The 23,775-nt window shown below is 42.6% G+C and overlaps 1 protein-coding gene and 1 long non-coding RNA gene across 3 annotated transcripts in view; one reads left to right on the top strand and one right to left on the bottom strand.

Moving 5' to 3' along the window:
* celsr3 (cadherin, EGF LAG seven-pass G-type receptor 3) overlaps nucleotides 1-17,368 on the bottom strand; it is a 148,055-nt gene extending 130,687 nt beyond the window's left edge. For both annotated transcript variants that reach the window (XM_047368701.1, XM_047368709.1), the window contains exon 1: nucleotides 11,790-17,368. In XM_047368701.1, coding sequence (XP_047224657.1) covers nucleotides 11,790-17,220 — 5,431 coding nt within the window. In that variant the 5' untranslated portion in view covers nucleotides 17,221-17,368. The remainder of the gene's footprint in view (nucleotides 1-11,789) is intronic.
* Nucleotides 17,070-18,260, top strand: LOC124870189. Its single transcript, XR_007038719.1, has 2 exons — nucleotides 17,070-17,210; nucleotides 17,362-18,260. It is a non-coding gene; the product is annotated as an uncharacterized LOC124870189 (long non-coding RNA).
* The last annotated feature ends 5,515 nt before the right edge of the window (nucleotides 18,261-23,775 follow it).

Genomic DNA, 23,775 nt, shown 5'->3' with positions numbered 1-23,775 from the left:
CTAGAGTCTATGCTGTCTGGGGCCTAAATGCCCCTGGTAGGGTATCCCATGGCAAACAGGCTCCGGGGGACGGGTCAGACAAAGAGTGGTTCAAGACACCTTCATGAAGGCTACACAATCGAGGCATGTGATGTTGCCCGGTACAGCGAAGCCGGGGTCTCATCATGAAGCCAGGCCTAGGGTCGGGACTCATCAAAGAGTGCCTGGTGGTTGGGTTGCTCCTCGCGGGACCCAGCCGGGCCACGTCTGAATGAGAGACGCAAAGCCAAACGTCCACTGAGCCCGCCACCTGCAAGGGGAACCATAAGGGACCGGTGCAAAGAGGATCAGGCAGCGGACGAAAGGTAGAGACCTTGACGGTCCAATCTACAGATGCTGGATGCAGGAATGTCACCCTACTGGGGGGAGGTCGAGAGATATCGACTAGAAGTAGTCGGGGTCGCCTCCATGCACAGCAGGGGCTATGGAACCCAGCTCCTCGAGAGAGGCTGGACTCTCTTTTACTCTGGAGTGGCCCGTGGGGAGAGGCGGTGAGCTGGGGTGGGTTTGCTTTTTACCCCCCCCAGCTCAGCTGTCTCGTGTTGGGGTTTACCCCAGTGGATGAGAGGGTCGCATCCCTGTGCCTTTGGTCCGGGGACACGTTGTAAGGTCTGCGGTGCCTGTCGCGGTGGCCATCCCCGAATCCGGTGGTAGTAAGGGATGATTTCAAGCTGAAGAATGAGTCCTATTGGCTGTGGTTGGCTTGTGGGACTCCTGAGACAGCTGATGTGTACCATAGAAGCCAAGCGTGCCGCGGCCCAGGCTGTGGCACAGGCACAAACTCGGGCCTGGGAGGAGTTCGGTGAGGCCATGGAGAAGAACTACCGGTTGGCCTTGAAGCAATTCTGGCAAACTGTCCGGCGCCTCAGGAGGGGGAAGCAGTGCTTTGCCAACACTGTTTACAGTGGGGGTGGGAAGCTCCTGACCTCAACTGGGGACATTATCAGGTGGTGGAAGGAGTTCTTCGAGGATCTCCTCAATCCTGCCATCACGCATTCCCTGGTAGAAGCAGAGGCTGGGGACTCAGGGTTGGACTCTTTCATCACCCTGGCTGGAGTCACCAAGGTGGTTAAAAAGCTCCACGGTGGCAGGGCCACCTCAAATCTGTGGATGTTGTGGGGCTGTCATGGTTGACACGCCTCTTCAAATTTGCGTGGGAGTCAGGCACTGTGCCTCTGGACAGGCAGACTGGGGTGGTGGTTCCCCTTCATAAGGAGGGTGTGTTCCAACTATAGGGGGAACACACTCCTCAGCTTCTCTGGTAAGGCCTAGGCCAGGGTATTGGAGAAGAGAGCTCGGCCAATTGTCGAACCTCGGCTTCAGGAGGAGCAGTGTGGTTTTTGTCCCGGCCGTGGAACACTGGACCAGCTCTATCTACACCCTCTGCAGGGTACTTGAGGGTTCATTGGAGTTTGCCCAACCGATCCACATGTGTTTTGTGGACCTGGAGAAGGCATTCGACTGTGTCCCTCGTGGTGCCCTGTGGGGGGTGCGCCAGGAGTAACAAGTCAGGGCCCCTTTATTAGGGGCCATCCGGTCTTTGTACAAGCGGAGCAGGTGTTTGGTCCACTCTGGGAGGTGTTCGGGAGGTGTTCTAGTCATGTCCAACCGGGAGGAGGCCCAGGGGACGGCCCAGGACATGCTGGAGGGACTATGTCTCTCGGCTGGCCTGGGAACGCCTTGGGCTCCCCACAAAGGAGCTGGAGGAGGTGTCTGGGCAGAGGGAAGTCTGGGTGTCTCTACTGAGTCTGCTGCCCCCGCAACCCGTCCCAGATAAAGCAGAAGATGACAACGAGAAGCCACAATCGGTACTGAAAAATTTTAATCTCAACTCATTTTTCCTTCCCCTATTAATAAAAAGAAAAAAAAGCACATTGCTGTCTCAGATGGTCTCTAGAATAAAAGCATATTCACTTGGGATCTGACCTCTCTAAGCTGACCCACATTACACAAGAACAGTCAGAGTACTCAACCAGAGGATATAGGTTAGGTTACCTTCAATGCATTAACCTAAATGTATTGTAAGTGTATTTATTGTGTACTGATCTGTATCCAGGCAGGCAATACTATGCAATGTGCTTGTATTTTTCCAGCAACATCTGAGCTCTTGGAATAAATAGCATAAAGATGCCTTTAAACTCAAGTCAGGGTGAAAAAAAGTTGCATAATCAGTTTTTAAAACAAGCACTGGATGGTTCACAGAATGCTACATCTTCTGCACATGTGTATTCAAGATCCAGAAGCTTCATATTTCAAATCTGGGCAGTGAAGTCAATGTAAAAAAATACTATATTCACATAATAAAACATCAGAAACACCACATGCACACTTCCTAAGAGTGTGAAAGCTTGGTCAAATCTACTACTACATCGAGGTCACACAGCGGCCTGGCTGTGTATCTGAGTCTGAAGCCTGACGGAAATAATGTGAAGAAAAATGGAGCATATGGCTCTGTGCACTGGTACGTGTTTTACATGTGAAGGATTTGCTGTTAAGTGTCTGAACGCTTTGGGGGGTTGGAAAGGAAATCACTTCACAGTGAGTGTGACTAAAACACATACGTTTGTTCCTATTTAGCCAGGTAATGTGGTAAATAATCGGCAATAATAGGCATGTCAAAACCAGGCCCATCAAAAATTGTATTTACTTCTCAGCTCGTTGCTTTATTTCTTGTGTTTAACCCTTACACTAATCTTTATTTGAGGGAATTTAATATACTTACATTGTTTTGCATTAAACAAGTTTAACTAAATCACTTAAATGTTTGATTAAATTTTAGACATGATTAAAAATGGCATATTACTTAATCCCTTTTTTATTTGCAACATATTAAGCATCAATGGCTTTTAAAGGGTTACATCATCAAAGTAAATATTACAAAGAGTTTGAGGCCAGTTAAAATATTCTTTTGTGAGAAAATAATTTGTGATTGTACAATGTATTCCAAAGGTATTCATTCCCCTTGAAAAGTTATTTTATTAATTATATCATATCAGTATTTCACTGGGATTTTCTGTGACAGACAGTGGTTTTCAAAATTCCACAAAAATATTTTAAATGGTGGCATGCATTTGTAATTCGGTCCCATTTTCTCTCACACTCCAAATAAACTCTACAGCCATCAAATTTGTTCGGAAGTCATCTGCTCTATCAGTTCACCTGTGTGTAATTTAGTGTCAGTATAAATCCAGCTGTGTCCTGTGAAGGCCTCAGTGGGTTGGTAGAGAACCTTTATGAACGAACAGCATCATTAAGACCAAAAAGCACAGCAGAAAGAACGGGGAGAGGGTTATGGAAAAGTTTAAAGCAGAATTAGGTTATAAAACAATATCCCAAGCTTTGAACATCTCACATAGCACTGTTCAATCCTTCATGGAAATGTAGGTCACAACTGCAAGCCAGCCAAGACATGGCCATCCACCTAACCTGACAGGCATGGCAAGGACAGTGTTACTCAGAGAAGCAGCCAATAGGCCCATTGTAACTCTGGAAGAGCTGAAGCATGGCTGAAGTGGAAGCGTCTGTTAACAGGCAATCTATTAACTGTTTCCTCCGCAAACCCAGTCTTCATTGGAGATTTGCAAAAGCATCTCCATTGTTAAAGAAGGTATTATCATCAAATGAAAACAAAATTGAACGTTCTGCTGTACATCTTATGTGTTGTGGAAAACTAACATTGCACATTTGCCTGAACACAATATTCCCACTACAAAATAAGAGCACCATGCTGCAAGAATACTTTCCTCCAAGAAGTTAAAAACAGGACAATAAAGGAAGAAAACCTGTTAGAGGCTGCAAAATTGTCTGACACTGTGGCAGAGGTTCACCATCCAGCAGGACAACAACCCTAAATATTCAGCCAGATCTACAATGCAATAGTTTAGATGGAAGCATATGTATGTGTTAGAATGGTCCAGTCCAAGTCTAAACCTAAATCCATTAGAGCTAAATGAATGAATGAATTGGTAAATTTGTTTCAGATTTTTATTAGGAAAAAATGTTCATGGATCAGTTTGCTCCCACCTGACAATTAGGCACTACATTTCCCAATGGAATACATTGACATTTGTGGTTGTAATGGGACACAAAATGGAAAAGTTCAAGGGGGATGAATACTTTTAATAGCTGCTGGTTCTACCTCTTCACCATTGTTTTGAATCACCAAAAGGATTGGGAAACCCTGACTGCCTAACATGAATATAGAGCTCCAGAGAATCAGCTTTAATTTATTGTTTTCCTTCATCTGGCCCTCAAACTAATCTTATGCAGGTACTGAAAATCAAACCAAAAAGAGTGCTGCACATATTTAGTTATATACTTTAGTTTCTGTTAGGAAAATAATGACATTAATAGAAGGTTAAACAATGTAACTGAGTAGGTTTGCACAAAACCATCATGACCTGTTAAACTAAGGAAGCTAAACGGGTCTAGGCAGCCATTTGCTCTACTATTCACTTCTGTGTCATGTCTTAATGTCTTCTGAGACAAAGGCTGACAGAAAAAGTCTCTCCAATATGTTAACACCACACTGACTTTGCCTTAACCTTCATTCACCCAGAGGCGTCTACTTAGGCACAAGTTTCTTCCTCCAACAAAGCCCTGCTCTACATTCAGACTGCTACCCACAGTCACAACTGGGAGTTTGCCAGTACAACCAACCGCATACTCTGCTGTTGGCCACTAGAGCTGGTGAGGGGTACTTTGCTCAAGGGCACCTTGAGTAGCTGCTGTTTTGGGGGCCAAGCGGTCTCATTATGGCTTAAACCAGCCGACCCTAAAGCCAGCTCCATGTGTGTGTTTGTATGAACATAAACTGTGGTTTTTTGCACAACAAATAAAAGGATTCCCCTTAGAATCAATAGTCAGACACAAACTGTCAAAAAGAAAACAAAGAGAGGAGATTTAGAGTAGGAAAGTGGACAGACAACACAGGCAAAGAGAGAAACAGAGGGAGAAAAGTGCAAAGGGAAGCTCTTGAGAAAAGCACGAAGGGCAAAAAGGGAGGAGAGCAGTCCCAGCTCTCTGGCATGTGCAGATATTATTCATCGAGAAGATATGAATACACCCTCAAGTGCGATCCAGAGCCACCTGAGAATACACAAATGCAAGCAATGCACAAAAACCTATACACACAGAAACATCTATCTGCAACAGGAAAACACTGTTCAGAAACACACAAATAAATAAAGAATGGCCATGTGTGCAAATACATCGAATACGCAACACTACACAGTACACAACATAGACATACACAGAGGGAGGAAGTATTGTAAGCAGAGAAATAAGAGAACAGAAAACGGAGAAATGCAGTGAGGAGATAGAAAAGAAGGAACAGGGTGTTGAAAGAATATGTAGTTGGAAACAAACATCCTGCAAGAGTTACTGCATGAGAGGATTACAGGCAGAGGCTGAGGGAAAGAGGAATAATCAGAGGAGAGAGGGTTTGAAGAGATTCAAACAGCAAGCAATAAAGAGAAAAGTGGTTATTTTTTTGGCATTAGAAATACTCATAAAAATACAGTGATGCAATTGTCTATGTTTTATACATTTTCTCACATCTCAAATCTTTGCAACAACCAGCAGTCATGGATTTAGGCAGTGAAAATCTAAAAAACTAAAATAACTGATGCCTACAAAGCAGCAAAAGGATAGTGAATAGAGTCACTGTTAAGTAATTAAAACTATGATCAGAGAAAAGGGCATTTAACAGAAATTATGAATAAAAACAGATACATGAGATGTTTACTAACAAGGAAAATAAAAACTTGTTCGACTGCAAAAACAGTCTTTGATGGCATTCAGCAGACACAGGTGGTGATGCTTTGACAGTAAAGTGCAGAACTCTGCTGATCCTGTGCTGTTAATTTATCACTGACAGAACAATGGATTCAATTAAGCATTAAAATGCTCTGAAATAAAACAAGAATTAATGATAAAAAAAGAGGATGAACTACCTCTGGGGTTGCACAATGAGCATTTTTACTATAACTCTCACTGTTCTATAAGCTGCAAAATGTGCTAACCAATGCAACTAGATCAATCCAATGGGAACAGGTTCTTCAAAGGGTGTACATCTCACATGTCCTTTCCTGCTCTTGAAATGACAAAGGTGCTCAAAATGTGTTTTATTTTCACATTTTTGCATTTGGAAATCAAACCATTATTCCCTTGCAGTGTTGTTCACATTAACAAATTAGAGTCAGGGCCCACCAAGACTGCCCTTGTCAAGGTGTTCAATGACATCTGGATAAATGCAGACTGTGGAAGAACCACTGTGTGGGTATTATTGGACTTCTGCTCTACATTTGACCCTGTTGATCACAGTATATTACTAGAATGACTGGAGAACTGGGTCGGGCTTTCTGGTACATCATTTGGCTGGTTTGAGTCTTACTTGAAGGACAGGGACATTTTTGTGTCAGTAGGTAACTTTACATCAAAGTTGACAAAAATCACATGTGGGGTTCACCAAGGTTCCATCTTGGGGCCCCTCCTATGCAATATTTACCTGCTCCCCCTCAGATCACAACAAACAACAAGATAAGTTGCCATAGCTATGAAGATAACACACAGCTCTACATTACAATGTCACCAGGAGACTATGAACCTATTCGAGCGTTGGGTAGATGCAGTGACCAAATCAATGCATGGATGTGCCATAATTTTCTTCAGCTGAATTAAAACAAAACTGAAGTAATTATTTTTGGATCAAAGGAGGAGTCATCAAGAGTCAGCACAGAGCTTCAGTTACTACAGCTAAAAACTACTGATCAGGCCCAAAGTCTGGTTGTAGTTGTGGACTCAGACCTGAACCTTCAGAGACACATAAAGACAATCACTAAGGCAGCTTTCTATCACCAGAAGAACATTTCCAGGATTAAAGGACTAATGTCCCAGCAAGATCTTGGAAAAATCATCCAGTTATCTTTAGTCAAATTGATTACTGCAATAGTGTCTTCACAGGTCTGCCTAAAAAGTCAATCAGACAGCTGCAGCTGGTCCAGAATGCTGCTGGCCCCATCCTCACTAGAACTAAGAAAGTAGAGGACAGTTATAAAGTCCTTACACTGGCTCCTTGTGTCTCAGAAAATAGACTTTAAAATACTTAGTTTATAAATCACTGAATGGCTTACCACCAAAATACATTAAAGATCTATTGCTGTTGTATCAAGCTTCCAGACCATTCTTCAAGTCTACTCTACATCCTCAGAACCAGAACCAAACATGGAGAAGCAGCATTCAGCGCTTATGCTCCACTAATCTGGAACAAACTTCCAGAAAACTGCAAAAATGCTTAATCCCTGAGTTCTTTTAAATCAAGATTAAAAACCCAATTTGTTTAGAGTTGCTTTTGTAAACTATTACCTAAAAGACACTGGTAAAAGTTTCTTCTGGGGATAAAGATAAATCAGAATTTTCCACCTTGCAACAGACAGCCTAAAAATCCTTGCTGTCCACATTGAGAAGCAGTTCAATGTAAAAGACCCCTCCTCGACAGACCATGGTTGTGCTGGGTTCTCCTAGAAGAAGTTAGGAGCAAGGTACAGAGCACCAGGAAGTTCCGGACACTTGGTCCAGACATGTACCAGTTTTAAAAGGAATATTCCCCCATTCTCAAGATGCATAACAGGTTTAAGGAGTTGCCTCCTGCCCAGGAAGAAACATAAGTGATAAAAAGGTTAAAAGAGAGAAGTTCAGGTCTATAAATGCAATGAACGATAGAAAGAGAAAGAGGAAGTGAGTGGTGGGTGGGGAGTCAACATGAAGACACAGATAACACGGCAAACAATGGAAGTGACAGCTTTGCTCCAGCTCTGACTCTGGCTGACTGTTGTTTCATTATAATCTCATAACTGTCACATCTTGGAGCGACAGAGAAGGAGTGGAGGAATAGAAAGGGTGAGGGAGGGTGTAATGACTTCATGGAGAAACAGACTGAAATTAGAAATGGATCTATGTGTGGCTCATCTGAGCCAGATGGAAACCCGAAGAGGCAGAAAGAGACAAAGGTTGACAAAAGCAAGTAAAAGATTTTAAGATATTACACACATTACACATATTGGAATTGCTTGATTCTAAGAAGTACAAGAAAAAAAATAAATCTATTTCATTGCAGTAGCATAAATTCAGACTGAAAATGTTTGAAAAAACCAACCTTTAATTTTACTAATTGTATTCACTGGAGAATAAATTCCATGTTAAGAAATAAGTGTTTATAACAAAATCCTTAGTTTAACAATTATTATTGTCCATAATAATTAAAATAAATATTGAAACTTTCTAAATCTATACTTTTTTTTAATGATGAGAGTTTCCAGGAACCTTTAATTAAATAATCCATAACTCCCTGGGGTATAAATATGATGTGACACAAAGGCCCATGTTGTTTAGACGCTGGTCACTAGGCTGGATGAGGAACCATATTTATCTTGCCAGAGGCACAGTGCAGGTGCCTGTCATGGAGGTGCAGCAAAGAGTTGCATCTTGAGGTCACCAAGTCTCCACAAAAGCCATAAGATGCTCTAACTGCTAATGCTGAGAAAAAGCTTTTTCTGTCCTACCATCACCATGAAGATTTTGTGTTTGCTAAACTCTACCGGAACCATGTTTTTTAGTTAGAGGAGACCTAACTTTTTGGAAACAAACATTTGTTATGTGTTTGTTGTGAAACAAGAAAGAAGTATGCGATAAAGCCCCTCATGGCTGCTGATAATTATGGGGGAGGATCTGTGATGTGGTGTGCCTTTTTTTCTCGTCCAGAGTGCCCGGAAATTGCATCAGGAACTGCTTATTAAGGTGTTTCCCTAACATTTCAGCTTCTGACCCACAAAGTATCAGTGGAAGAGACTCGTGACCCCGACTATCAGATGAGTCAACTACCAAGACTACTAAATGAGTTAAATGAGTATAATGATATCACAGACACGACCAGCAGCCAATATATTTTTGTTACCTATTCGTAAGTAGAAATACGTTACCATTATCATTTTGTGTCATTTAGTTGATTTCTAAAGTGGATTTTTAGAATTCTATGTTTGTTGAAGTCCTGACCTCTGGTTTAAAATGCCAGAAAATGTTTTATAGAAAACTGCTGATATCCTTCACAGCACCAGACTGAGTGCTGTTTTATTGTCAAAATGGGTTGTACAAATTATCATTCCACCAGTGATTTCTCAATTTCCTAATGTTGATTTTTTCACTGGATAAATTGACACAAATTAATGTTTTCTTGTTTTGCTTTATATTCAGTGTGAGATTATGCTACTGCTAAAAAGGATACATTTATTTTAAGGCTTTATACACATCTTTACCTGAAGTGCCAACAAATTTGTCCCTTCTGTGTTTGATCCGCACTCTCCTTCATTTTCATTTCTTTTTTACAAATAAAATCATATGTTTTTAGAAAGTCAGTGGATCATTATCTGTTCCAAGTCTCACTCACTCTGCTATTTGATAAATCAGCTAAATGACTCTACTAGTCACCTCATGTATACACTCACTTCTTTACTAAAACTATTGTTTACTTTCTTATTCATCCTGCCACCATCACTCGCTCCCCCGTAACGATCACACAAACTCATTTATCACTCTCATTCTGATCACTCTTTTGTTCACTTTCGCTGTGCTTTCCCTACACACAATATTTTCTTTATTTTGTCATGCAAAATGACAACAAAGTGAATATTTATCAGCTGACATCTCAGCATGTGAAGCCCCTGTTTAAAAGAAAAAAAACTGTGTCAAAGGGATAGCAGGTCACACACATTTCCAAGCAACCTCTCTGTCACAAACAGAAGGCAAACAGAACAATAATCAGGCCTTCAAAGCAAGAAATATTGCTCTTGTTTTGTTTTCTGGAGCTTAGTTGGTCTCTAAGGCTTTGATCACTGACAGCGGAGGAGCCTGTAGTATTGAGGAAGCTGTGTATTAAAGCTAAACCCAATACGTGCAAAAGAAAGCTTCTTTAAAGGCACATTAAAGAAAAACAACTTTGATTTGAGAAAAGGTCTGTGTGTTGGCAATAGCATTTAAGCAGCTTGTAACATAAATTCTGCTTTATTTTAAGTACATGACAAGATGACTGTTTTACAAGTTACTGGAGTCATCAAGATCATTCCCCTCAAAATCCTTCATGAACTGTGTCATTCTAGCAGCAAACACATTACAATGGTCGGTCAGACAACATTTCTGTAGATACTTGGCCAGTAAAAGCAGTTGACTCTGCCAGGTAAAAATGTATGGTTTATTATTTTAGCTTCTATATAGTTTCTGCATTTGCCTCATATCCTTTTAATCAATTGTGTTTGCAGTACAGTGAAAGTGATCACTCCTTACAAATCCACAGCTTCATTCATTTCTCCATAAAAATTAGTAGACCTCTGAGCCCAAAATAAACAGCATTCCTAATATTCGCAAATATGCAAACATGTGAAAATCTGACAAAGGATTCCCCATATAGTTATAATCTGAGATTACACACACAAAATTTGCAGTATTTCTGCCCCAAAAAAACAGTCTTGACATTACTTTACAGAGTTGCCCTCTTTTCATACTTAATAACCAGCATCAGTCTTTATTATTCCCCATGCTTTTATGTAAATATTGCTAAAACAACAGCTTCATCTCTGTCAATATTCCTAAATTGTATTTCTAAGTTGTTGTTAGACAATCTGCAAAACACTCCAGCTGCTGTTGACATACGGACAAAACATACAGCCCCTTCACAATTTTTAGCAACCATGATGAAAGTGTGTAAAAAAGGGTTTACAATGAACTATTGTTATTGGTAACCCCAAGATAGCACATCTTGCTTTTACTGCCTTGCTATCTCCCAATGAACATGGTGGTAAGTAAAACTTGGGTCCTTTTCCAGCTTTGTTTGCCACATTTCCAGTTGTTTTGAACTTTTAGCTACTGCTGTGTCTGTGTATATGTGCAAGTTTATTAAGATAACCATTTTGTGTTGAACACTTTTATACTTTGGAAGATCAAAACACATCTGTCTTACTGAATGTTACTAAATGTTCCACTGTCTTTCCCATTTTGAAAAGTGGCTAACAGCACTGGTTCTCTGTAAACCAGAGAAAAAGGAAGTCATGTATTACAAATTTGATTACAAGAGATCTCAGCCACTCTGACCAACCTACACAAGTAAAGTTTAAATCAAAACTAGTTTAGTTACAATTGTTCTTTTTTATGAATTGTTAGGACCACTACTTGTGGAAATGGATATTTGGTAAAAACCAATATTCATTAAACTTGAGATTTTTTTACATCACTTAATAAATATTGTCAAATTATGGATTTTATTTTTTTATTTATTTTCAGTTTAAGATTATTCTATTGCATTGAAACCTAAATTTATTTTACACATCTATACTGTGTTTGAATGTGGAGGGGGATGTAATTTTCTTGCTGCCTGTTAATTCAGTCAAAGTAACCCACATGCAGTTTGATTTAGGCTTTAAAAATGCCAGCTCATGGTTTTAATAAATCCAATTTCTTCAAGAGAAACTTATAAAACAGCCCCATCATTCTCCAGCTTCAGCATCTATCTTTTGCTCTCAACCTTGTAGTGATGAAGTTCTTATCTTCACACTATGGGTTTTCACTGGATAATGCACTTGGGGTATCTTAATGAGCTTATCACACACACACACACACACACACACACACACACACACACACACACACACACACACACACCCCATTCGATATTTGCCACACATTTTCCCTTCACGGTCTCTTACCTGTAACAGTGATTAGCATGGGAGCAACCAGGGGCCTGTTGTTATCCAGTTTTCGGCTCAGTCGGATCTCTCCGCTGGTGTGATTCAGAAGCAGAAGGTGAAGCTCATTGCCCCTGTCGATGGTGTAGTACAGCCTGTCAGACACATCAGGGTCATGGCCCGGTACCCTGCCAATCACCCCACTGGGGAAACTGTTGGACCGATTGGAAACAAAGTTGTTGAAAATTATTTGAAAGTCCTGCAGGGTTGGCCGATTGTCGTTCTGGTCCACCAAGCGGATTCTGACAGTAGCCCTGCTGACTAGAGGTGCTGATGTGGCCTGGACTACAATTACATACTCATTACGAGCCTCATAGTCAAGATCAATGAGTGAGGTGAGCTCTCCTGAAAAGATGTCCATCTGAAAGATCTCAGGGATATTGCCCTCAACAATTTGATACATGATCTGAGCATTAGCACCCTCGTCAGGATCAGTGGCAGTAATCTGGGCAACCACAGACCCCACAGCACTGTTTTCCTTAACCAAAACCTCAAAGTCATCAGCAGGGAAGACAGGAGCATTGTCATTTACATCAAGAACCGTCACCTGGATATGGACAGGGGTTCGTTGGGGGGGAACCCCACGATCCACAGCATAAGCTGTTAGCTCATAGAACGGCACACTCTCCCGATCCAAACGGCGAACAGTTCGTACAATGCCAGATGTAGGTTCGATGGTAAAATCTCCGTCTCCATCCTCACCATTTTGGAAGGTGTACTGAACACGACCATTGGCGTGTGCGTCACGGTCAGTGGCTGAAATCTGCAGGACACTAGTGAAGGGAGGGGCATCTTCACTCACTGTCCCCTGATATCTGGGACTGAGGAACTGAGGTGCATTGTCATTCACATCATTTACATTTACTTCAACATATGTTGTGTCCGATTTCTGTGGTATGCCATTGTCTTTTGCTGTAATTGCTAAAGTGTAGGTCATTTGGTCCTCATAATCAAGTTCTGCCTGGAGTGTGATTGCTCCTGTGGCCGGATCAATGCGGAACTGGGGAATGTTGTCTTCAAGAAAGTATGTGATCCGAGCATTTTCTCCGACATCGTCATCCGTGGCGCTAATCACTACCACGGTGCTTCCTGGTGGCCTGTCCTCGTTCACGCTAACAGAGTAATGGGCGCTCTGAAAAACAGGTCGGTGCGTGTTGGCATCAGTAATGTTTATGTGCACCTGGCAGGTGTCATGGAGCGTGCGATCTGATGCAGTGACAGTTAGAACATAACGCCGCTCCTGTTTATAGTCCAGTGGCAGAGCTAAGGAGAGAAGCCCTGCTCCTCCTGCTGTGCTGATAGCAAAGCGGTTTCTAGTGTTTCCACCTGTAATCTGATAGGTCACTGCACTGTTGACATCTCTATCAACAGCCGTGACAGTCACTACACTAGTGCCAACAGCTGCATCCTCATTCAGGCGGGCATAATACTCTTTTTGGAGGAACTCAGGGCGATTGTCATTAACATCCATGACTGTGATGGTGACACTCGCTGTAGCAGAGAGAGGTGGCATGCCATAATCCCTGGCCTCCACACCAAAAAAATAGTGTTCCACAGACTCCCTGTCAAGAATGGAGCTGACAGTGACCCAGCCTGTTGCAGAGTTGATGATGAAGGGTGTGTCAGAGCCAGTCCCAGTCAGCCTGTACTCCAGTCGAGCATTATCACCTGAATCTGTATCTATAGCCTGAATGTGAAGGATTGAACTGCCAACTGGGGCACTCTCAAGTACAGATGCTTGGAATGGTGTGGATACAAAGATAGGGGGGTTGTCATTGACATCGGTAACCTGCACACTGACAATTCCAGTATTATTAGAAAGAGGTGGTCGGCCATTGTCTTGGGCACGAACACGGAGAGTATACTCCCGTTCAGACTCATAGTCCAGTGGTGCCACCACTTGAATTTCACCTGTTACACTATCAATGGAAAACTGTCCACGGCTATTACCGCTAATGATGTTATAATGAACAGCAGCATTGCTGTCTTTGTCTCTGTCTGTGGCGCTCACACGCAGGATCTCAGAGTGAGGCCGAACATCCTCCTTCACTGCCACCACGTACCGCTTTTCACTGAACTGTGGCACATTGTCGTTTTCATCCAGTATAGTTATGAAAACCTTGACAGTAGCAGAGCGTGGACCTGGATCCTTTCCCTGGTCACTGGCCTCCACCTGAAGCGTGTAATGTTCATTTGTTTCCCTGTCCACAGATCCACGGGTTGTGATGAGTCCTGAACGTGGGTCAATCTCAAAGGCAGCTCGTGCCATTATAGCAGACTCACCGATAAACCGGTAACGGATATTTGCATTGGATGGAGAGTCTGAATCTGTTGCTCTTAACTGTAAAATTGGATAACCTTCTTCCACATTCTCCCTAATTGTCTCTCTATACTCTGACTGCTCAAATATAGGCGAATGATCATTACGATCTGAAACAGTGATGGCTACCTTTGTTGTGCCAGAGAGCCGAGGGGATCCGTGATCAGTCGCTGTGATCCGGAAGTAATGTAGATCCATGTGTTCTCTGTCCAAAATCTGAGTGCTGGTGATGAGGCCTGTGTCAGGGTGGATGTGGAAGTAGTCAGATGATTGACTGTTCACCAGCGGGGCCATTGTGTAGCTCACCCTGCCTGCATCACCTGCATCAGGGTCTGTTGCTGACATTATGATGACAGAGGTACCTGGCGGCTGGTTCTCTGCCACCTGTACTTGGTAGTTATACAGAGAGAAATGAGGATGTCTATTGGCTGCACGTCTGGAACGAGACCATGGCATCAAAATCCTCCTCGCCTTTTCTCCCTGAGAGGTATCATCATCTGACACTATTATCAGGCGTTCCAGGCTCCTCTCTCCCCTTGAAGTGTGTCTCTCAACCCCCTCACCTCCCTGGTGGCTTTCATCTGCTTGGCTTTCTCTCTTCCCTCTATTGCGATGAAACTGTGTGATGGTTGAGGTGCTGCTGCCCCTATCCTGACCCAACCTTTCCTTTGCCTCACTTTCTTTCTGGCTCGCCTTTGTTAGTCCCTTTACCCTCTCCTTCTCCCACTCCTCCTCCTTCTCTTCCTCTTCTGCACGTGGTTCCCTGCCTCCCATCAGTCGCGCCTTGCCCTCCCCCACCTGTAATGTTCCTCCCCAAACAGCAGCAGCAACAGCAGCAGACCCCTCCAAGTCCTTTCCCTCCCTTTCAGCACTCCTCTCCCTTTTTTCTCCTGTCCCCATCTGCTGCCTATCTGACTGTCTGACACCGTTGGGCTCTAATGGCTCTTGATTACCGGATTTTAATTGCATATGTGAGTCTTCACCTCGCACAGTGGCTGAGCAGTCATCGGAAACGCTTCCAGCGCACCCAAGATCTCCTTCCTGCATCTTGCTATGCCAGGAGGATTTTTCAAAATCAGATTCATGACCATACCTATTACTCTCACTGTTCTCTTTCTTTCCATTGTTGTTATTGTTGTTTGTATTGAATCTGCTCCACAAAAACACATGCAGAGCTTCTGTTGGTGCTGAAGCTACCTCTTCAGCAGAGGGTGAGTGAGGCAGGGACTCCTGTGGTGTGGTCAGATTAATTTGCGAGAAAAAGGAGACACACTGAACTACTGAGTGATTAGGCTGCATAAGGAGAAACAGATTACGTTCAGCAGCATAGTAAGTCATGGCTGACACAGCACTGGGAGATGTAACAGGAAGCTTGGCAGGCAAGAAAAAGCCTGAGTCACTGGCAGACTCAGCCTTTGAAGTTATTTCCACTTTGGCAACACTCATATAGAGCTTTTTAGTCAGTTTTACTATTTTCAAATAATTATCTGCATCTGTTTGAACGAGCCACATAATGGCTTTTTTGTTGGGTAAAACCTGTCGGGCAGGCATCTCTGCGATACTGTTGAGTGCAAATTGGATGAAGAGATTCATCTGAGGCATGACTCCCTTGGGGGCCATATAGAGAGCAGCCCCCATTTCTTTTTGGCCCAAACAGCTAAAGCAACCACCGGTAACCTCCCTCCTCTCTCCCTGGGTTCGACTGCTCGGCTGCCTGGTTGCAGGAACTGATTTCCCCTGCAAATCATTATCTGGGTAATTAGACAGGTTAATGTGTTTTTTGACATGATCAACCCCTCCTCCTCCTCTGAGATCATTTACATCTTTACCATCACCCCTCCCTTCATCAGTAATTCTGGAATGCTTACGTTTTGCAATTCCACAACAAAAATGGGAAGTATCTAGGAAACCTCCTCTGCTTGTCAAATAACCAGCTACCCTTCCATCATCACCCTTCTCCCTGTTGCTGTTTAGATTGACAATATTGTGCCTTCCCAAACAAGAGCAACCACCGCTCCCGTCAACACAAACTGAGCTACCATTGGCGTCCCAACCCATCTTGCTGCTTGTGTCCATGTAAACCGGTTGCTGCTTAGTTTTATAAGTGCAGCCATTGTTGCAAAAATTTAAAGTTGAAAACTGACAGATGTGGTCCAGTTTTGTTGCTCTGATACAGTCTAAAATGCTGCAAACAGGGTAACATCGGATGTCATCTGAAGCGTCAGTATGAGGTAAACTGCATCCAGAAATAGGATAATTGCACCAGGAGGGAGCGGCTGAAAAGGAGCCCAGTGAAGGCTTGTTGGTAGGAAGGATGAGTTGCTTGTTAGGGATTAGACAGTGGACATGCCATGCAGCTGAGACTCTCTTCACCTCAGGAGCCCCTCTGCACACCTTTCCCCCTCTCCTCTCGCCACTTCCGGGTGAGATGCATGGTCCGGAGACGTGCACAAAGGCTCTGTCAGCACCACGTTTGGCGAGGTGTGGCCTCGACGCCGACCACCGTCGCACGCACGTTTTAGTCCTTTGTACTGCCCTTTTCTTTCCGTTTTGAGCCGGCAAAAAGGCAAAAGCAGGTGAAGCGGGAGGTGAAACAACGCCCTTTCTCCCCATCCCGCCTCTCTCCACACCCTCGGCTGCGCCGACGCCATCGGAGTTAAAGCTGCTCCTAGTGCTGGGGAGAAGAGGAAAAGGTGGTAGCAAAGGAGCCTGTGGGCGTTGTAATCCTATCAGTCTCTCTTTCCGTGCACCATCCAGTTGATCTCCTCCCAGGGTCCATCCTGCGCGCTGCGCTCTGGTGCATCCCTCTGTCTGTATCCGCACTACAGTCCACCTGCTCCAGCGAAGATCCCAGCTGCCCCTCGGTAATCCGCCTCCTTCCCTACACTGATGGAGCTGCTGCTGGTTTACTTCACTGGCGTCTCGATAGCGGAGTGCAGGGGTCCATCTACTGGAAACCCCTTCTGTACTCACCGTCCCCGGAGTGAGGGCTAACAAAGGACCGAGGAGAAGCAGGTGGAGCACCAGAGACGAGAGCAGGAGCGGGGTGAAGCCCGTTATAGGTGCAGCCATTTAGTCTCTTCCTTTCTCCGTATCCCTCCCCTCCTTTCTCCCTTCTCCACCTTAGACAATCCTCTACCTTTCTCTCCAGAGTGCGCGTTCACTTCCCCTTCTCCACCTTACTTCTCTCCTCCCTTGTTCCGCTCCGGCTAGGTGGCCAGTTCGAGGACCGCCAACACCGCCCGACACCTTCCCTTAAGCTCCCCAGGCTCCCCCGTCTCTCTGCCGGCCTGGAGAGTTGGCATCTACCCGCTGTGGTCCGTAGAGCTGGAGGTGTGAGCGTTAGGATCGGCGCGCCGGCAGCATCTCTCCTCCCGTTCATTCACATCCAACATGGCTCACACACTCACACTGACTGGCGGGCTGGCTCACACACTCCTTTAGAGTGTGTGTGTGTGTGTGTGTGTGTTTGTGAGAGAGAGAGAAAGAGAGAGAGAGAAAGGCGATATGAATGTGTAGCATCATCCATACGCACACACACACCATCACGCTCTCTTCCCCTCCCCCTTGTGCTTGCATCTCCAGCGCCTCACCCTCTCTGTTTTTTCTCTTTAAATGCATGGCTCCGGTAAGCAGGGTTTTTACACAGCACCCGCGGCGGTGCAATCCCTACAGCGGGAAAAAGGAGGGGGAAAAAGTGCAATCAGTCATCACCTTATATGAAGCATGACCAGGATGGGCTCTATATCAACAAGAGCAAAAACTCACGAATACAGCTGTTACATTCAGGTTATGCTGAAGTGATGAAATGGGATTCCCTCAAATTTAGAGAAATGCATGTAAATTAAAGCCAGGATTTAGGCTGCCTTTTCAGATTTTTTTTACATGTTCTTGCTCTATTAAACCGCACTGTGAGTTCAGCTCTGGTTATATCAATTTAAATCATGTAAAAGTGATGTAATCTGCTTATTATATCCATGACTAAGTCTCTGTCACACACAGGCATACTCAAATTTCAACAGCGAATCATATATTTCCTGTAATGTACTATAGTTGGGTATCCAGAGCCACTGATGCCACAATGTATAAAATGAATAAACCTGTATTTTGCATCTCCGTAAATGTATTTATTTCAGTAATTCAATTTAAAGTGAAATTCATATGTTATAATGCTGTGAACATACAGATATCTTCTGCTTTTGCTTTCTTTATTGAGCTTATCTGTTTTAGGTTACCAATTACATTTTTAATATCAGAGGAAAATAAAATTTGAGCAAACAACAAAAAAGGAACTTTTTTCAAAAGATAATTTCTTTCAGAGGAAAAAGGTATCCAAGCATATCCCATAAAGTTGAGTGTAAGGAAAAGTGGGGTAGAAAAGATGCACAATCAACTGGAATTGTCACAGCTGTTACAGTATCGTAAAGCAAAGCCCATTGAAGAGTTTAGGTGAGATTCACAAGATGTGGATTGTGGAGAGGGTCAGCTCTGCAAAAACCCACAATACACAGACGTACCCAGGACTTGGGCTACAACTGTTTCATTCCTTTTCTTACTCCACTCCTGAACCAGTAACAATGACAAAAGTGTCTTACATGGGCTAAGAAAATGAAGGACTAAACTATTGCCAAGATCTCCAAAGGCCTTTTGTCAGATGAAAGTAAAAATTTTATTTGAAAATCACACTCTGAGAGTCTGGAGGAAGAATGGAGAGGTACAGAATCCAAGTTTCGTGAGAACCAGTGTGAAGTTTTCCCATCAGTTATAATTTGGGAAGCCATGTCATCTGCTGGCATTGCTTAGTTGTGTTTTTCAAAGTCCAAAGTCAGCACAGCCATCAACCAGACAATATAAGAGCACTTTATGGTTCCCTTTAGGCGAGCTTTGTGGAATGCTGATTTCATTTTCAAGCAGGACTTGATACCTGCCCACACTGCCAAAGGCACCTACTCATAATATGTAAAGATCACAAAATATAAATGGGGAACATTTTTCATAAATAGTTGCGTAACTGATTCCATACATAGGTGATAATTACATGTAAAATGTATCAATAAATAATGTGAAACATTTATATGTTAAAATCCTGTCTTTTTTTTTTTCGGTATTTGATGAATAATGCCAGGTTTCTTGTTCTGCAGTGCACCAGAAAACAAATCTCACTGTGTTCTGTCAGACCCTCACATCACACAGGTCAACCTGCACAGCAAGTTCACTTCAGACCACAGACTATGACTACAGCAGTGGTAGTCCCACCCACTGACACTGAGGCTCAAATTGACAGATTAAAATTATGATGTGCTGCTGCAGCAGCCACGAAACGGTAAAAATAGTGAAATAGTTATGTTTTCTTGTAAAGAAAATAAACATTTAAACGTATTTTAAATAACTGTATTCATAACAAATCATCTGTTTATTCGCTGATAATTTTTAAATATTGGATGATGCATGTAGGTAATCATTTACCTATTTATTTACTCAAAATATTTAGGAAATTATGGATCTCCATTATGGTGTGCCTGCAAAATGTAAAATATGGGATTAGTAATGAGAATAATTACAGGCACATGCGCGCAATCCGACAATCATCCCAGTTTAACACTAATGTGCACACAGCAAAATAGCCAGATCAATTTCCTGGTACTTGTTGGGGAGGTGAGAAAAAATCGCATTATGCAAATTTTTAAGCTTCAAATTTCCTCCACTATTCACTCACAATCTTTCCGTTCAATACCAATTTATAATGCTGTCTGGGAGGTACACAGTTTCTAATGACACGGCTCAAATTCAATTTCATTTTTTCCTCGCGGCTGATGGGAGGAGATACAGAAGGCGTGTCTCAGTTGGGGAAGCCGCGCATCAGCAGCCAGATCTGGAGAGCTGCGTGACCGCGCGGCTGTACGTGCACGCGTCCGTCCACTGTGCGCTCTTGGTTTCCGTCTGTGTGTCTCTTGTGTGTGAGGTTGTGATTGCATTTCACTAATTGCGATGGTCTGTTTGAGCTATAGATGTCCTCACATTAAAACGATAACGAAGGGAAATATCTCAAACTAAGAACGTGTAAAGTCACAAAGATTTACACAAGCAATTGATCCTTGTTTATCTTATTGTATTTTTATTGCAAAATAAATACAGCCGTTTAAAATAATAAATGTTTTGCCATATGAGCCAAAAATGTCAAGTTGAAAGTACTCGGAGGTCACAAAATTTTGATATCAGTATTTTCTATTAAAATTAAAACTAAATGTATTATTTTTTTTATTTTTACCTGTTTAATGATAAACTAAATACATAACATGTTGATGAAACAAGCAAAGTAGTCTGATTTTTGCAGAAACACGATTTGTAAATCAATGCAGATCCGAAACATAAATAGGGTCTTGAAGGCGTTTGTCCATTTAAAAAACAAACAAACAAAAAAAATACTATTTCCTAAAATTTTCAAGTTGAATATCTTTGTCTAGATTTTTGTGTGTATTTTCAGCAACAAGAACCGGATATGTTTAACTTTTTCTTTATTTAGCCAGGTTTCATAAATGGGTGTGCACAATACTGTTTTTAAGGGAAAGTCATTGGATGTTTGTATTCCAATTTACTATTATTAATTATTAAATTAAAAACAAAATACATGGTTGATAAAAGGTGAATATTTTGTGTTACACCTCACATTTTATAATTTAAGAAGATTTTATTCAGTGTGTATCTGTTTTGAAAGGCCTCACATTATTGAAAATTGCATCCTTAAATTTCTTTGTATTGCTGCATCAATCACCTGAACAAGCAAACTAAACTGTCATTCTTGAATTGTGGTCGAGGGCGGCCCAGGATCATGCTGGGGGCCGAGAATGTTCCCTGAGTCTCACTTCAAACACCCCTATTCTACAGTATAACAAACCTCTGAGGCCTTCCTTCACAGAACATCTGTATACAGGCTAAATCACATCGGTAAACACCATTAACCATTCAGATAGCTTCTAAAGTCAATTGGTTGCACTGGATTTTATTTAGGGGTGTCAGACTAAGGCCCTGTCCCAATGCTCGCACTTCCACCCTTGTGTCCTTCAATTGCTCTTTCCCATTGATGGGTTCGAGTGTGTAGTGTGTCCCAATACTCCAGAGTGGTCTGTCGCTCTGCCCCCTTTGTGCCCTAGATCCACACATCTTTGCCGAAGTATATTACCCACAATTCACTGCTGCAGGTGACGTTTTGAGCAAAAACAATCACAACCATCAATGTAATCAACCATCAAATCAGAATAATAAGAGCTGCATAAACAACAGCAAGCCGACAATATATATATATATATATATATATATATATATATATATACAGGTCCTTCTCAAAATATTAGCATATTGTGATAAAGTTCATTATTTTCCATAATGTAATGATGAAAATTTAACATTCAATTATTTTAGATTCATTGCACACTAACTGAAATATTTCAGGTCTTTTATTGTCTTAATACAAATTATTTTGGCATATAGCTCATGAAAACCCAAAATTCCTATCTCTCAAAATTAGCATATTTCATCCGACCAATAAAAGAAAAGTTTTTTTAATACAAAAAACGTCAACCTTTAAATAATCATGTACAGTTATGCACTCAATACTTGGTCGGGAATCCTTTTGCAGAAATGACTGCTTCAATGCGGCGTGGCATGGAGGCAATCAGCCTGTGGCACTGCTGAGGTCTTATGGAGGCCCAGGATGCTTCGATAGCGGCCTTTAGCTCATCCAAAGTGTTGGGTCTTGAGTCTCTCAACGTTCTCTTCACAATATCCCACAGATTCTCTATGTGGTTCAGGTCAGGAGAGTTGGCGGGTCAATTGAGCACAGTGATACCATGGTCAGTAAACCATTTACCAGTGGTTTTGGCACTGTGAGCAGGTGCCAGGTCGTGCTGAAAAATGAAATCTTCATCTCCATAAAGCTTTTCAGCAGATGGAAGCATGAAGTGCTCCAAAATCTCCTGATAGCTAGCTGCATTGACCCTGCCCTTGATAAAACACAGTGGACCAACACCAGCAGCTGACACGGCACCCCAGACCATCACTGACTGTGGGTACTTGACACTGGACTTCTGGCATTTTGGCATTTCCTTCTCCCCAGTCTTCCTCCAGACTCTGGCACCTTGATTTCCGAATGACATGCAGAATTTGCTTTCATCTGAAAAACGTACTTTGGACCACTGAGCAACAGTCCAGTGCTGCTTCTCTGTAGCCCATGTCAGGCGCTTCTGCCACTGTTTCTGGTTCAAAAGTGGCTTGACCTGGGGAATGCGGCACCTGTAGCCCATTTCCTGCACACGCCTGTGCACGGTGGCTCTGGATGTTTCTACTCCAGACTCAGTCCACTGCTTCCACAGGTCCCCCAAGGTCTGGAATCGGCCCTTCTCCACAATCTTCCTCAGGGTCCGGTCACCTCTTCTCGTTGTGCAGCGTTTTCTGCCACACTTTTTCCTTCCCACAAACTTCCCACTGAGGTGCTTTGATACAGCACTCTGGGAACAGCCTATTCGTTCAGAAATTTCTTTCTGTGTCTTACCCTCTTGCTTGAGGGTGTCAATAGTGGCCTTCTGGACAGCAGTCAGGTCGGCAGTCTTACCCATGATTGGGGTTTTGAGTGATGAACCAGGCTGGGAGTTTTAAAGGCCTCAGGAATCTTTTGCAGGTGTTTAGAGTTAACTCGTTGATTCAGATGATTAGGTTCATAGCTCGTTTAGAGACCCTTTTAATGATATGCTAATTTTGTAAGATAGGAATTTTGGGTTTTCATGAGCTGTGTGCCAAAATCATCTGTATTAAGACAATAAAAGACCTGAAATATTTCAGTTAGTGTGCAATGAATCTAAAATATATGAATGTTAAATTTTCATCGTGACATTATGGAAAATAATGAACTTTATCACAATATGCTAATATTTTGAGAAGGACCTGTATATATATAAATATGTTTTTTACTGGTTTTCCATGCTCAACATCATAAGACGTCACTGGCTTCAGGGTGATTCTGGGCAGTCAGTAGCCCATAGCACTGAAATTACCTGTAAACAAACACTGGTGCTGCAGCGAGAGTCTGGTGTATAAGCCTCCTTTGGTTCTTGCACTTTCTTTTCAATCAAAACAATTGCTTGTTAAAGTTTTAAAATAATTTTTTAGCAGCAAGACTGCAAAAACAGCAACGGGTCCGGCCATTTTTTATGTTGTAGTTATGGCGCAGAGGTGCAAGTCGATGACGTAACCCCCACTGTCCCCATTCTCCCATTTTGCACGCTTGTAACCGGCACACTTCAACCCCTACGAGTATATTTACACAGTAGACACTTTATAGAGGGGCGTAGGGTATAGTGTGGGTATTGGGACCAGGCATAAATAGTGCCAAAAAATACAAACACACTCCACACTTTTCAAATTTTGCATTTGTGAAAAGATAAAACCATAACCTTTTCCTTCCACTTGTTTCACTTTTAGTGTATCACATGAAATACTTGTTTGTGGTTGTACTGTGGCAAAATGTCAAAAAGGACAGGCAATACAGATTTTACACAACTAAATCTGATCAGAGACAGATCTTATGTCCTTGCATACCAATCAAGCTAATGTATTGCCAAAGCAAAATAAGCT

Source organism: Girardinichthys multiradiatus, chromosome 1, assembly GCF_021462225.1.
Source record: "Girardinichthys multiradiatus isolate DD_20200921_A chromosome 1, DD_fGirMul_XY1, whole genome shotgun sequence".
NCBI classification, from domain to species: Eukaryota; Metazoa; Chordata; class Actinopteri; order Cyprinodontiformes; family Goodeidae; genus Girardinichthys; species Girardinichthys multiradiatus.
The sequence above is the reverse complement of the archived record's forward strand: the minus strand, read 5'-3'. Positions and strand labels throughout refer to the sequence as shown.